This window comes from Schistocerca piceifrons, chromosome 6 (assembly GCF_021461385.2).
Source record: "Schistocerca piceifrons isolate TAMUIC-IGC-003096 chromosome 6, iqSchPice1.1, whole genome shotgun sequence".
Lineage (NCBI taxonomy): Eukaryota > Metazoa > Arthropoda > Insecta > Orthoptera > Acrididae > Schistocerca > Schistocerca piceifrons.
Genome location: NC_060143.1, coordinates 365,984,241 through 366,000,468, shown reverse-complemented (window position 1 = coordinate 366,000,468; position 16,228 = coordinate 365,984,241). Strand labels below are relative to the sequence as shown.

Here is a 16,228-nt window from a genome sequence, read left to right as displayed (position 1 = left end):
CGTGTGCCCAAAAACCCCTCTACTACTCTACTACTGCCTCAGCAGCCAGAGACAGTGGTGTGTGTGTGTGTGTGTGTGTGTGTGTGTGTGTGTGTGTGTGTGTGTGTTCCTTGTCAGTATTCACACCCTTGGTTTTCATACTACTAATTCTCCAGAAATTATAAGAGAAATTTGGAAACTGATTTTTGTTAAAATACAGATGCTTCAGGAACATTAAGAAAGGGGCCCTCATGAGCCCTGTGTCATCGCCCCCTCTTTCTGTCCCAGTTCCAAGCTTGCTATGGTTAGAAATTTATCAAAGCTGCAACATAATTAGTGCAGTCCTTGTATGTATCTTGGGTGGTGTGAATTGAACTTTAGTGTTTATTTCTTAGACTATTCATTTCCCATTCCCACAAAATTAGTCACTGATTCATTTCTACTATGACCAAAGAAAGATACTTAAGAGGTTTCTGTTAAGCTGAGAATTTCACTTTTTACCAGAGAATGCAAACTTTAAGTGTTCACTTTATATACATTTTTCTGCATTTTGAACAGTGTGCGACTGTACCATCATACGGGTGAATGTGTGTCACTACAAATGCGTGGTGAGACAGAAGATGTGACGGACTTGTCTGCACGACTTCGGGCAGTGACACCTGGGGCAGAAGCGAGGGAGTTGACTCTGCATCGAAATGCGTTGGGACAATTAGGATTCCACGTACAACCTGACGGGGTTGTGACACAGGTGGAGGCAGCCGGACTGGCTTGGCAGGCTGGCCTCCGGCAAGGAGCCAGGCTCGTGGAGGTGTGTTATTTTTATAAGGTTAAATTTTCTTCAGTTACTTACGTGGAAATGGAAATGATGCTAATGACAATCTTTGTGTGCATGTGTGCTTTAGGATACACAATATTTTATGTTTTTCTGTTTGGTGCATACTCAAATTCTGCATGAAATTAGGAAAATCTTGTGAATCAATTTGTCTGTGGTTGCTGTGATTTTGCACAAGTTGGGTAGCAGTACAATCCATTCCGGGGATTTATCGATTGCACGTGTATGTGACTACTTGTGTAAGCAGAACCATTGAGCCCTGGATTTGTTAAACTATTCCTTGTAATAAACACGTTTATGGCCCAGTAATAAATTAATGAATGCCACCTAACCATGGTAATGAAACAAAGTTAAATGAGATCCCATGCTTCCCTAAATCCTTAAACTTAATAAATAGCAGGTATACTATGTATAACAGAATATCAATGAACTTTAAAATCACTAATAATATCTTATTAAAACTATGAAAGTTAGAGGACAACTGCCAGTCTAGCTGTTCGAATAAAATTAAGGAAATAGGAGGTATGAGATTAGATGGTTCAGTGGGGAGTTAGCTGGTGGCTGGTCCTTACAACCAGAGGCAGGGGCAGATAGTTGAAGCTATCTTACGCCATAGAAAAGATGGAAAACAAGTGAAACGGAGGCAGATGGCAAGAAGCCATCCACTCAGTCTGAAGCGGGAAACAGAGAGTGTTGACTGTCCACACGACTACTTTTGCACTCCTTCTATTAGCTATCTGTAGACCCATGTTGTTGGTTCATTCAGCACAGTGGTGGTGTGATACTTGTTTATTTGACATAGCACTGTAAATATGGTTTGTTGCTGATCTGTTCTCATAGGCTTGTGGGCACTGTGGGGTCTCCCAGTGGTAGGTTGGTTGAAAGGCATATGAGAAGAAATTTCAGAATACAATTTTGTTATGAACATGTAATCACAGAGTGGGAGTAGACAAAGAACATGCTATTATGTACTCGAATATAAATTAGAAAACCGGAAATGAGAATTAACATGTGTAATTAGATTATATGAATATAATAGAGGGAAACATTCCACGTGGGAAAAATATATCTAAAAACAAAGATGATGTGACTTACCAAACGAAAGCACTGGCATGTTGATAGACACACAAAATTCAAGCTTCATCAGTAAAGAGGGAAGGAGAGGGAAAGACGAAAGGATGTGGGTTTTAAGGGAGAGGGTAAGGAGTCATTCCAATCCCAGGAGCGGAAAGACTTACCTTAGGGGGAAAGGAGGACAGGTACACACACACACACACACATACACACACACACACACACACACACACACACACACACACAAGCATCCATTTGTAAAGGCAAAGAGTTTGGGCAGCGATGTCAGTCGAGGTGGAAGTACAGAGGGAAAGATGATGTTGATTGATAGGTGAAGTATGAGCGGCAGCAACTTGAAATTAGTGGAGGTTGAGGCTTGGTGGGTAATGAGAAGAGAGGATATACTGAAGGGCAAGTTCCCATCTCCGGAGTTCTGACAGGTTGGTGTTAGTGGGAAGTATCCAGATAACCCGGACGGTGTAACACTGTGCCAAGATGTGCTGGCCGTGCACCAAGGCATGTTTAGCCACAGGGTGATCCTCACTACCAACAAAACTGTCTGCCTACGTCCATTCATGCGAATGGACAGTTTGTTGCTGGTCATTCCCACATAGAAAGCTTCACAGTGTATGCAGGTCAGTCGGTAAATCACGTGGGTGCTTTCACACGTGGCTCTGCCTTTGATTGTATGCACCTTCCGGGTTACAGGGCTGGAGTAAGTGGTGGTGGGAGGGTGCATGGGACAAGTTTTACACCGGGGGCGGTTACAACGGTAGGAGCCAGTGGGTGGGGAAGGTGGTTTGGGGATTTCATAGGGATGAACCAAGAGGTTACGAAGGTTACCAAGAGGTTACACCAAGAGTGTCTTTCCGCCGTCCACCTAACCTTCGTAACCTTTTGGTTCATCCCTATAAAATCCCCAAAACCACCTTCCCTACCCTCTGGCTCCTACCATTGTAACCGCCCCCGATGTAAAACCTGTCCCATGCACCCTCCCACCACCACCCACTCCAGTCCTGTAACCTGGAAGGTCTACATGATCAAAGGCAGAGCCACGTGTGAAAGCACCCACGTGATTTACCAAGTGACCTGCCTACACTGTGAAGCTTTCTATGTGGGAATGACCAGCAACAAACTGTCCATTCACATGAATGGACACAGGCAGACAGTGTTTGTTGGTAATGAGGATCACCCTGTGGCTAAACATGCCTTGGTGCATGGCCAGCACATCTTGGCACAGTGTTACACCGTCTGGGTTATCTGGATACTTCCCACTAACACCAACCTGTCAGAACTCCGGAGATGGGAACTTGCCCTTCTGTATATCCTCTCTTCTCATTACCCACCAGGTCTCAACCTCTGCTAATTTCAAGTTGCTGCCGCTCATACCTCACCTGTCATTCAACATCATCTTTGCCTCTGTACTTCCGCCTCGACTGACATCTCTGCCCAAACTATTTGCCTTTACAAATGGATGCTTGTCTGTGTGTGTGTGTGTGTGTGTGTGTGTGTGTGTGTGTGTGTGTGTGTGTGTGTGTGTGTGTACCCGTCCTTCTTTCCCCCTAAGGTAAGTCTTTCCGCTCCTGGGATTGGAATGACTCCTTACCCTCTCCCTTAAAACCCACATCCTTTCGTCTTTCCCTCTCCTTCCCTCTTTCCTGATGAAGCAACCGTTGGTTGCGAAAGCTAGAATTTTGTGTGTATGTTTGTGTTTGTTTGCGTCTCTACCAATATGTCAGCGCTTTCGTTTGGTAAGTCACATCATCTTTGTTTTTAGATATAATTAGATTATATGATTGATTAGAAATAAAGTGAACATATCAGGCAATTTGGCCTCTGAAAGGCACATGCAACCTACATCACATATAATAATCACAAAAAATTCAGTTCTATAAATGACTTTCGGAAGAGCTCAGAATAAACTGAACTGAAGGGGAGAGTGATTAGCCAATCACTCAGAAGCACCACTTGAGTCACAAAATGGTCAAAGTGATTCTTATAACAGATTTTCAATTAGAAAATGTGTTATAGAAATTAAACCACCATATATCTCATTCAGAAATTACATTTTCCACCTGGATTGTTATGTAATGCATGTATTCACAATCATACTATGTATTCATTTCTAAAATATTGGATGAATGGGGATGGTAGTAAACAGAAAATAAGTAACTCAGTATTATAAATATAATGGTGAAATGCTAGTGATTTTATTTCTATTTTCAAGCTGTAATGTCTTATGATTTGGAATTAATTGATACTGCAGTTAATATTCTGATAATTTCAGATATGCAAGGTAGCGGTGTCAACACTGTCACATGACCAAATGGTGGACCTGTTAAAGACCTCAGTCACTGTTACTGTCACTGTTATACCTCCATTACCAGATGGAACTCCACGCAGGTAAATCTGTATTTATTTGGGTTATTGTGTCTGCTGTTTTAAATATTTATTCTTGTTTTGAGGAATGTTTAATCTGGGACCTGCAATTAGTTTGTGTTGTGTTAATTGTTTTTCTTTCATGATAACTTTGTATTTATTTTCTCTCTAATGCAGTGCTTTTCTCCTAGGAGGACAGTTTCTGCCTTATTTAGATTGTTCTTGATGTAGATGGTTTTTGTGTCTGAGAACAACCACCTGTTTAATGATTTACACAATCTTTGGTAACTTGGTAACCGCAGTTGTAAATTAGTCACATTCTACTATTGACCACCTCATGTTGTGATGTTAAATGATTGCTCACACAGAAGTAATACGATTCTTAGGACATCAATATATAACATACCGTTAATTTGAATCATATGTTTGGAGTTACATTGAACATATCTGTATTGCCAAACAAGTAACCTAGGGCATGTAACCCAGTCCAGTTTGGAGGTTGTCAGTCTAACAACTTCTAGGAGCAGCAAAAATCTGACTTTCAATGATTTACATAATTAATTACCAAATTTAAAATGCTGTCATAATCTACTCTTTAAGAGGTATAATTATGGGTTTAACACAGGAAGGCGAGTATTAAAGGCAGGAACTGTGTGTGTCTTGAGGCAACACAACTGTTGGCACGCAAATACTCACAATTTTCATCCAGTATTTGAGATTGAAAGTACTTAGCAACTTCAAACTAGCTCTACACATACCTGTAATAACTTCAAACCTTTATTAAACTTTTCTCACTTACTTGCTTAATGTCAAACATTTAACCCGTCAACTCGGAGGAAATAGAAAAAGATGATTTGCAGATGTTGAATGAGAGAGCTGTATTAGAAATGAAAAATGGTGATGCTCCTGGAGCAGATATCACAGTGGAAAGGATCAAAGTTGCAGGACCTACCAAAATTCAGTGGCTGTAGAAAATAATGAAAATAGTATGGACTTGTGAAAAGATTTCTGATGATTGAACAAAGGCAGTTATCATACTTACGTTTAGGACAGGTAATAAGGTGCTGTGTGAGAATTACAGAGGTATACCATTATGTGCCACTGCCTGAAGATTTATGGAAAGATAATTTTACAAAAAAATCAGGAACAAGATAGAACCACAATTAGGAAAACAACAAGAATTTTGATCTGGAAGATCAACTATAGATGCCACTTCTCCAGCTACACAGATAGATAGAAAAAAATGGGAATTCAGGAAAGATATCATAGTTGCGTTCATAGGTATAAATAAGGTGTAGACACTGTTAAAAGGGAATAGAGATGGCAGTGTTTGAATACACTAGAATTTTCAAGAGGAATGCAACTCAGAATCAGAAACATGTATAACAAATACCTGAATTGTGTTATAGTAGATGACAAGAAATCAGAATGGAGGAATCTGGCAAAGAACTGTGCTCTCCAGTACATTTTAATATAGTTAGGGAAAACATAATAAGGAAAGTTCACCAAGGCTCAACAGCAGATGATATGAAAATCGTAGCATATGGAAATGGTATGATGATTTGTGAAGAAAATTAACAGAAACTGGAAGTACCACTAAATACATGGCAGAGAGTAATTGAAGAAGCAGTCAAAAAGTAATGAAAATTGGCAGAAAATATGAAAAATGAAGGATGTAATTTGTAATGGAAAAATTATTAAAGAATTAGATGCTTTCAAATATCCAGGAAGTTAGGTAACCAAGAGAGGAAACATTAAGTATATAATTTTGGAGAGAATAGAAAATTTTTCAAAATTTTTATTATTGTATACCAGACAGAAATTGGAAAATAGGTGCCAAAGCAAAGGTGATGATATACAAGTCATATTATCTGATCTATGGATCAGGATGTTGGACCTGGACAAAGAAAGACATGAGCAGAATACAAATGACAGAGATGCACTTTCTACGAGGTAGCCTGGGTAAGATAAGAGAGGACAGGATAAGAAATGAAAAAGTACAAAACACCCCTCAAATCCATCCTATAAATAAAGCTGTGGAGGGAAATCGGCTTAAATGTTTTGGCAACACTGAAAGAATGGGACAGGAAATACTTTCAAGAGGAGCTCTAGAGTCTGAAGATTGTGCAAGAACAACAATTGGAGGACTATGAACAAGATGGAGACCAGGTGAAGGATTATGTCTGTGGAAGAGGACTGCAATGGGGGTAAATGCTGATGACAGGCTGTGGAAGGAAGAGAATCTTGGAAAATGCTCTGTGAATGACCTGCATAAGCAGAAACTCGTGTGTAAAGTAATATAAGCTGGAAGCTATTTTATACATGAGAGTTAGATTCTTTAAGGAAGCTGAAGTTTACTGGTGTTTATCCAATTGTTTAGCATGCAGCTATAAAAATGCAGGAAAAATGTATTTTATGAACTGATTAACTCCACACACATCATCAAAAAAAAATTTGTGGTGCACGTGATCAGTAGAATATGCAGTCATCTAATAAATCAACAAACCATCTGTCACTGACAAAGAAATTAACTGCGTAACGAAACTAACTACCTGACTTATTTATTTACGCATGTTTATTCACCTACTAACAAAAGGTCCTCCAGGATCTCTCTGCTGAGTGGTGACAGGCTGCCTGTTCAGACCAGTCATGTTTTGTGCTCCATTGGCATGAAATGTCTGAAAGCAAACTCTCTGCAACAATTATTGGGAGGATCCAGGCTGGAGGAGGTAGCATTATGGTCTGGGGAATATTTTTGTGGCACTTGCTAGGTGATCTCATCATTCTCGAATCCTCAACCGAGAAACCTGGTGCAGCTGGCTACGGCACTGGAGTCAGCGAGGCTCCACCTCCCTGTTGGTACGTTCCAGAACTTCACTGACTCTTCGTGCATGTCTTGCAGCAGTTTGCAGTGCAGTAGGTGATTACATAGTCTTTCGACAGGTGGTCGCATTAGTGTGTCTGTGTATGCTGAGAGGGAAACCACGCTGATAAGAAAAGATAATGTCCTCTTGAATGCAGACTGGTTTTGAATAAGACACAGGTTACAGTGTAATTTGTTCCACAGTCTCATGGCTGAACTGAAGGAGGAGATGGAGAAAGTTTAGTAGGTACAGCCAAGATACTAGATATATCCGATCTGGTTTTGCAACTACGGAGTGGTGGTAGGTATTTGGTATGTGAGGGGATGTATTGAGGACACTAGGAACTAAGAAACCTATCAGGTAAACAGTGTGTGCAAAAGTCACACATCTGGTCACATCCAAGCTAATGGAGTATAGGACGGACCAATACAATCGAAGAAATGAATGTTGCAGGCACATCTTACACAAGTGTTCATCGCCAGCTCTAGTCTAGTGTTTCCATGATTTGTGCTGTGTTGAATTGCAACACAGTGGGAAAGATTTGACAGAACTAAAGTCTAGACCAACTTTTTAAATTTAGTTGAAAATATTTTTCTAAATTTTTGTTTTGAATGTAAGTAAAGGTACAAAAGGGGTTTTTGCTTTATGATACTTGGTCCATATAGCCAACTAATATTTGTTTTAAAAGGTGCTGCGTGTTTCTGTAAAGATTCTTACAAGGGGACCATCAGACCTGTTAATAACTGATTCTAACAAAAGTATGTTGTAGAGAGACCGCTTATTGAGTACCTGGATAGCAGATTTTCATGTGATAGCTTCTAGTTTCAGGGAAAATCAATGCTCAAGTTTAAGGCATACATGTTACTTTAGTTTCCCTTCACATGAGTGAGTCTAGCGCATTGGCCAAAGTTTATATGGCCGCCTTGCTGGCAGTATGTTAGATATATTGCCCATGTACATCTTTCTTTTTTATATTTTATTTAATGTTTTTGATTTCATTGTATAAAATATATTTAAATGGTAAGTCATGCAAAATATTCAAAAATAGTTATTTTTGTCATAGTAATTTCATTAATAAGCAAATTATTACAGCAAACTTTCTTCAAATGTGGTTTCGATTGGTTACAGAATAGATTACAGAATCGTCTTGCTCGCTATCACGTACTGTACTGGAACAGAATGAAGGCACACAGAGTTTTCAGAAACAATACCAGAAAAAACATTTCATTAGGATTAAAAAAGATTGTTCTTACTTAGATCAACTTCAGTGTGAACTATGCATACTTCTTCATTCGTTAGACATCAGATGCACTAAACTAATGGGGAATTCAAGTATTTTTATGACATCTTCCTCTGAAATAATTTCTTTCAGTCTGTAGCAAGTCAGGAACATTTTGAATTTCTTTTGGATAAATTTTAAACTGCTTGTAAAAATAAACATCACAGATTTGGCATAGTGGAATACATTTGGGTGGGATGATTTTTATAGTGCAGGTACATGTTTTTCTTTGATCTACAAAGATTTGACCGTAAAGTGTCTCATTAGTCATCCCTTCCCACAAATCAGTTATGTAAAGAAATTTTTTTGTCTCTCATACTGAAGAATGACATAATTTGAAAACTTTGCACACAGTACTTTGGAAAATTCCCTGTTTTTGTGCAGGACATGATTCCATTTTTTAGTTAATGAGTGAGCTTGTCAACTCTCTTTAGAACAGTCCGACCAAATTCCCCAGACAGATCTTACATACATAAGAAAACATAAGAAAATATCTTGCCTGGTGCAGTTAGAGTATAGTGTGCTGTGAAGTAATAACTAATAATCTTGTTCAAATCAGTTTTTGCGCTGTGTTTCACATGGTATCTATTGTACATAGATTGGTACCAGCAGCCAGTTTTGTCGGATTAGTTGCATAATTGAAGTCAAAATATGGGGTGAGTACTTTTGTCAACATCTGGAATTGGTCCACAGCTGCTAACACTTCATACTGGAGCAGTCCAAATATTCTGGAATTTTGACCACAAACAAAATAAACATTTGAAGAAAGTGTTCTGTAAGATTGATTTAGTAAACAAATTACTGCCTCAAAAATGACTGTTTTTAATAAGTTTGCTTGAGGTACACTGCTAACAGATGTTCTGCATGATGAAATAGATTGTGGGAAGGAGAGGGGGGGCAGAAAGAAGTGTACACGGGCAGTGTTTAAATCTATACTGACAGTGTGGCAGCCATGTGTCTTAGCCGCTGTGCTGTGCTCACTTGGTCAAAACCTATTTAAATGTATAGATTTAGGAGATACCCATAAAATTTCAACTTGGATTTTCTCGGAAACTTGGGGTCATTGCTTGCATAGTCCCTAGCCAGGTAATCGGGACTGGTCTCTCTACAACATACCTAAGGGTCACCAAAATCCATTATTAATAGGGATTGTGGAACCTTTGTTAGTTGCCATTCATTTTCAGTAACTGGATTGGGTTTTCATCAATATTTTGTTAATAGTACACATCACATTATTTTTGGGAAATTTTTCTTATCTTTTCATCAAGAGAAAAGCATTGTTGCTATAGTTTGAGTGAATTCAGTGCTAGGAATCGTGTGCATCATTACTGTATTGTGCAGTATAGATTGCCCAGTGTCATGGGGAGATACTACTGCAGTTAATGCTAACCAACAGAAACAATCAATTGTTCCAGAGGGTGCTCATTGCCCAACTGCCGCGCCTCTGCTGGAGGTAATGGTGCAGCGGGAAGTGGAGGGGCTGAAGGAGATTATGAGAATGTCCCTTGCCCAGGGACAGGTAAACCAGCAGTACCTGGCAACCACCGGCGGCGCTATGATCAGCAGGAACCGGAACGCAGCTTCTCGCCTCCCAGGTCGTCAGCCAGTTCGGGCTACGGCACGGGCAGCAGTGGACGTTCTTTTGGTGATCCTTCACGCTTTCCTTCAAATCCAGAGGTTTGCAAGATGCATTTCTTTTATTTATCTGATTTTTGCTTTCAAATATTTGTTGCTATTGATCTTTCACTGTATTGTCATGAGTATAAGCTGCACTCAAATATAAGCTTTGCTGTTTCTTTTATTTTATAATTTTTTTCTTTTTTTTTTTTGGGGGGGGGGGGGGGGGGCAGAGGAGGAGAGGCAGAGGGGGGGAGAAATTTATATCACATTACCCATTCGCAAAAACTGTTCACAGTATGTGTCACTTTTAGTCTCGTAATATAGAAAAATTACACACAAATGCCTGACTTCTAATAAGTCTTCATTGATGCCACTGTTAACTTCTGTACTGGTATCTGTCCTTTCACTGTAATATGTTTGCCACTCTCCACCCAAAGTACATTGTCATATTGATCCAGGACTTTGGATACGTAGCACTTCTTGAACCATTTGATGACAGAACCTGGTGGTATTGCACCATGGAGACAGAATGCTCTCTCAAGTAAGGCATATGAATGTTTCAATTTTCCTGTATGTAGTGAATGCTTGAGCTCCTCCGAAAAGATGACCTGAATAGTGTTCTGGGAGGTAGTCTTCAAATTGCTTGTTTCCAGTGACAAGTAACTGAAGTTTTCAATTAAAAGGGTGTAATGACTAGATCTGTCTTCGCTGCAACAGCTTAACTATTTACGTGAAGGTGAGGAGACCTTTAAAGGCGTCCAACAGTTGTATAGTTGTCTTACTGAACAGTGTGCCAGGTATGCTATTCCAAACAGTAGCTAGCCAGTCCATCATTAAATCTGTCATCCAGCTTTTTTCTTGGCGATGAAATACTCTCTCTTTAGGGCAATTTACTTTGGCTAAAGCTTTGTACTTAAAAATAACATGGTGTGGGGGGAGAGTGGCAAGTTTTCTTCCTCTGCAGTAACTGATAACATCATGGAAATAATTTGCTTTTCTTTTTTCAGTTGTCCTTAATGAAATTCTATTTTCCTGTTTACGGTCCATTGTTGTATTGCTTGGTGTATCCCAAAGGACACATGCTGTGTAGGCATTGTTGACATGATGTAGAGGACAAGAGTGCTGCTGCCACTTTGGGGTTATGCTGCTCTGGAATTGGAATTTTTCTGTAAAACTCTTCCTGCAGTGTCTGTGCTAGTGAAAGAGTTCATTGGATAGAAAGGCCACTTTTATGCATAAACCTGAGGCAGCAACCAATACTCCTATGGAATTCTGTGTGTAGTATGTTTCTATTCTCAGTTTCCAAGTCCTTTTAATTGGATCCTTGTCAAGAAGAGGTATCCATTTGCCTTTGTTTCTTTCTTGTTTAAAGAAAAGAACCCCAGCATCATGTTCAGAATAATACCCAGCCGTTTGCCCTATGTTGAATTTTCATGATTAAACATCAATTTTCAGCTTATTCTCCAGTGCAGATTCATCCAAACCTTTTTCCAGCTTCTCCATTTCACGTACAATGTATAATAAGGAATAATGTCAGAGTTTTGTTAGTGACTTTCTTTTGATGTTACCACTCATTGATGAAATTATATTTTGCTGTTCAATTAGAACAGAATTATGCCTTTCCTTTTGTATAAAATAATAAAATCGTGAATATTGCAGTAGTCGTTTCTTTAAATGAAATGTCAACAATCAAAGGCAGCTATATTGTTTCCTCATTTATTAATTTGCAAATTCTAGTGATATTGTTGCACCACTGAACAGAGGAATCAGCAGCACAATTTTCGATTATATAAAAATATACCAGGATTTGTAGGATTGTGCAGAAGATATACTCATTAATTTTTCGAGAAGAAATTTTGGGGGAAAAATGTGGGTCTATTTGGGCCATTACGGTATATCATTTTCATTGTCATTCTGAAATGAAGTGTGTGCTTCAATTATTAAATATTTTCCTAAGTGAGGTGTGACTTCATGGTTTAGGCCCTGGACTCAGTTCAGTTTGAACAGTGCTTGAAACACCCATCTGATCATTCAGATTTAAGTTTCCAATGGTTTCCCTAAATTCCACAAGACAAATTTCGTAATGGTTTGCTCGGAAAAAGAAGACTGCCAATTTCACTGTCCCTCCTTGTCCATTCTGAGCATGTGTTCTCTTACTAATGAGTTGCTGCTAAGCGGTCATTAAACCCTGACTTCAATTTGAACCTTCTTTAAATTTATTCTATTTTATTCTATTGAAACAGCAAACTTTAAAACTATACAACAGATGAGAAATAGTTTGTATGTTTAAGGACAGTAGAAATTGCAAGAGAAAAATTGATTTGTTCTTTGGCTTCAGACCTCTTGGACCTCTTATAGGTAATGGTGTTGCTCACTTTTCATTTTCCTGAAATCATTCTATCTGCTTTAATATTTTCTGAGTTATGGAGAATATGATGATATACATATGCTTGATTTTTCTTCTGTAAAGTGTTGGGTGGGTGTCATCAGCGAGATCAAGTGACATGAGTTATGATTGGCTTACAAAAGTGCATAGCAATCTCGATTTCAATGCTTCGGAAAGCAACATGCAATGTTTAATGGAATTCGAATTTATACCTTTGTAACACGAAAATATGTAGCGTACTTGTTGGCTGCACATCAAAGATCTTTCCAAATTGTGTTTTTTTCCCCCTGAGTTTAGTTTTCTAAAATGCCGGGAAATTCTACATCAGTATATAAAACCATAAACATTCAAAGGATTGATAAGTTTTACAGTGCCGAGGAAAAGTATACGGTCTCTTTACACGGAAAAAGTGTATTTTCACCCACGAGAAAGTGTTTTTTCACCCACGAGAAAGTGTATTTTCAACTGGGAAATGGGGGGAAAAATTCCAGGAATTTTTTCCTTGTCTGTGTATACACCCTGCCATCACATCAGCACTGTTGAGTGGTCCCTCTTGAAATATAATAAGGGTCTCAATGAGCCCTTTACAGACTGTAATTATCCTCCCAACAGTGTATGAAGACACATCTCTCCTGTCTTATCTTTCCAGTCTCCCACCACCTCACAAAGTCTCACCTTCTGGCCACAGAGGAGCATAACCCTCATAACTCAGTATGACCCAGGACTGGAGCAACTGAATTACATTCTCTGCCAGGATTTAGACTACCTCTTGTCATGCCCTGAAATCAGAAATGTCCTTCCCACTATCCTTCCCATCCCTCCCACAGTGGTATTCCACCATCCACTGAACCTACACAGTATACTTCTCCAAATCTACACAACCCATGCTCCCAAACACCTCATGGCTCATATCCCTGTAATAGACCTAGATGCAAGACCTGTCCCATAGATTCTTCCACCTCCTACTCCAGTCTATTCACTAACGTCACCTATCCCATCAAAGGCAGGGCTACCTGTGAAATCAGTCCTGTGATCTAAAAGCTAAACTGCAACCATTGTGCTGCATTCAATGTGGGCATGACAGCCAACAAGCTGGCTGTCCGCATGAATGGCCACAAAAAACTGTGGCCAAGAAACGACTTTATCACCCTGTTGCTGAGCACACCACCCAACATGACCACCTTTGTTTCAAAGACTGCTTCTCAGCCTGTGCCATATGGATCCTTCCCACCAACACCAGCTTCTCTGAATTGTACAGGCAGGAACTGTCGCTGCAATATATCCTATATTCCCGTAACCCTCCTGACATCAAACTTCGTTAACCATTATCCTCACCTGTCTGGCCCTTTCCCTGTTCCCATTCCAGCACTACACAGCCCTCTATTCCACCAAGGCACCCAGTCATTTTACTTCTCTCCTTTTCTGCAACTCCCCCACCCCCTCCCCATCTCTCTCCCACCCTCCATCTAACCTCCCAACTGCACCTAGCGGCCCTACCGTGTCCTCATCTTGTCCCTGCATGCTCTGCAGCAGCACATCACCATTGCCCACCCCCTACCCTGTTATCCCTCACCCTCCATGCCTGAGCCTTCTCCTTACCCCCACCCAGTTGTCACTCCCATCATGCACTGCTGATGCTGCTGCTGCTGCTGCTCATAGTTTGGCTTCAGATGTCATAGACACAGGCGCAACAAAGAGATTGCTATACATTTATTCTAAAGTAGAGTGTATCCATGTAAGTGCAACTCGCACACATGACTGTGTGTGTTTTCTACTTTAGGAGGAGGCCTTTGGTCGAAAGCTCAAATGTGTAGCAATCTTTTTGTCTGTCTGCAACTCAACATCTCCTCTGTATGGTGAATAGCAACCTACCCTTTTCATAATAATGTCATAAGATGATTAGTGAAATATACAGAGATGATGGAGAACAGACACAGCATTGAGAAACTAAATAGAGTGAATTACACCTCCTGGTTGTACTAAATGAAAATGATTCTAATACATGGATCTGAGGGCTAATTGAGCCTGGAGAGATATAACCTGGTGATGGTGTCTCGCTTTCATAAAGTTAAGGCAGTGTAAGAATTGTATTTCCCATATTCGATGAGCAGCAAATGGGTACACAAAATTTTACAAATCCAAAAACAGTTAGGGAAGAAATTAAGAAAATTACACACCCAAAGAATAGTAAATTTCACACAGTGTGCAACTCAGACGGAAATTATATTTGCTAAAAATTGAGAATTGTGCAGAGATGTGGAAAGTTATCTAGGCTCGATGAACAAAACTGTTGCAGATCCAGTGAATATTGGTGAGAAAATTGAAGATGATAATTCTTTGTGGACTTCTAGATGAGTGGGTTGCAGTTGTTACAGATTTGTGCAATTTGCCAGATTGTGATATTAAGTGTGCTACAGTTAAAAGATGTCAATTTCTGGAAAGAGCTAGATGTCATGAATATAGTGAAGACAAAGAAAGCTAACACTGGTTATGAAATGAACCATAAAATGTGACTTGTGGAACACTGTGACAAAGGTCAGGAACAAATGAAAAAAGGCACAGATGCTAGATGTCACGAATGTAATGAAGATAGAGAAAGCGAATACCAGCAATGAAAGATACTGAAAAATGTCACTTGTGGAACGATGTGGCAAAGGTCAGGGAAAAGCAAAGAAAGGAGCAACATGAAAAGAAACTTTTATTTGTTACAGTTGACACAGTCACCCAAAAGTTGCCCTGAAAGGGGGAAATAAAAAAAAAAAAATCAAAAGGAACAAGGTGGTGTTAGTATGAATTCTTCCTGTGGCATAGTTACAGTGAATAGTGATAATGAGATACTGGATTCCAAATGAAAACTACTTTTCAGCTTACGGTATATTGAAAATTTTTACTTATGGACCGTCTGACAGCAACTGAATAAAACAGTTTTAGTGCCATACGCGTTTCGCCTTCATTTTCATTGCATTGAAACAATCGTTCAGTTCATAGTGCTGTGGAATTGGGGGAAAAACCACAAATTGGCATTCCTAAAAAGAACAAAAACACCAAAAATGCAACAGGAGCGTAATATGTAAGAAATTGTCCACACAGCCTTCCACTGATGATGCCTTGCAGGAAATAAAGGCGAAACGCGTATGGCACTAAAATAGTGTTTTATTCAGTTGCTGTCAGACAGTCCATAAGAAAAATTATCAATATACCATAATATTACACACAACTGAGGAAGGCAGGATTACAGAAGTTGAAGATGTCAATACTTTTCAGCTGCTGATTAAAATAATTTAGCTGAAATCATAACCTTAGCTGAAATCATAACCTTAGCTGAAATCATAACCTTAGCTGAAATCATAACCTTAGCTGAAATCATAACCTTAGCTGAAATCATAACCTTAGCTGAAATCATAACCTTAGCTGAAATCATAACCTTAGCTGAAATCATAACCTTAGCTGAAATCATAACCTTAGCTGGTAGCAGAAAACAGAGGCCATGGGGAAATGTACAGTGAGGTGTAAGATAATTAAAAATGAAGGTTTGGCTAAAGAATTTGTCACTAAAAATACACTTGCATTGCCTTAGATTGACCTGAAATCCTGTCTATGAGGCATCTCACTGAAAATGATAGAAATATTAGTTTTGGTGAAGAAGGTTGCAAGATCTACTATGAATATGGAAGACTGGTCAGTGAAACTTAACAGAAAGGTTGTTTATATTCTATAAATACGAAATGCTCTCAAGACAGCAGATCAATAAATGTATTCAGAAATAAGGGAGTATGTTAAAAGCTGAAGAAGTTGACAGGAGCTACTTTATTTAT

General features: G+C 39.3%; 1 protein-coding gene across 1 annotated transcript in view; it reads left to right on the top strand.

The window, feature by feature from the left end:
* LOC124803328 (signal-induced proliferation-associated 1-like protein 2) overlaps positions 1 to 16,228 on the top strand; it is a gene marked incomplete at its 5' end in the record, with an annotated part of 104,540 nt that overhangs the window by 55,042 nt on the left and 33,270 nt on the right. The window contains 3 exons of the mRNA XM_047264511.1: positions 538 to 787; positions 4,173 to 4,288; positions 9,823 to 10,084. Of these exons, the coding sequence (XP_047120467.1) occupies positions 538 to 787; positions 4,173 to 4,288; positions 9,823 to 10,084 (628 nt within the window). The remainder of the gene's footprint in view (positions 1 to 537; positions 788 to 4,172; positions 4,289 to 9,822; positions 10,085 to 16,228) is intronic.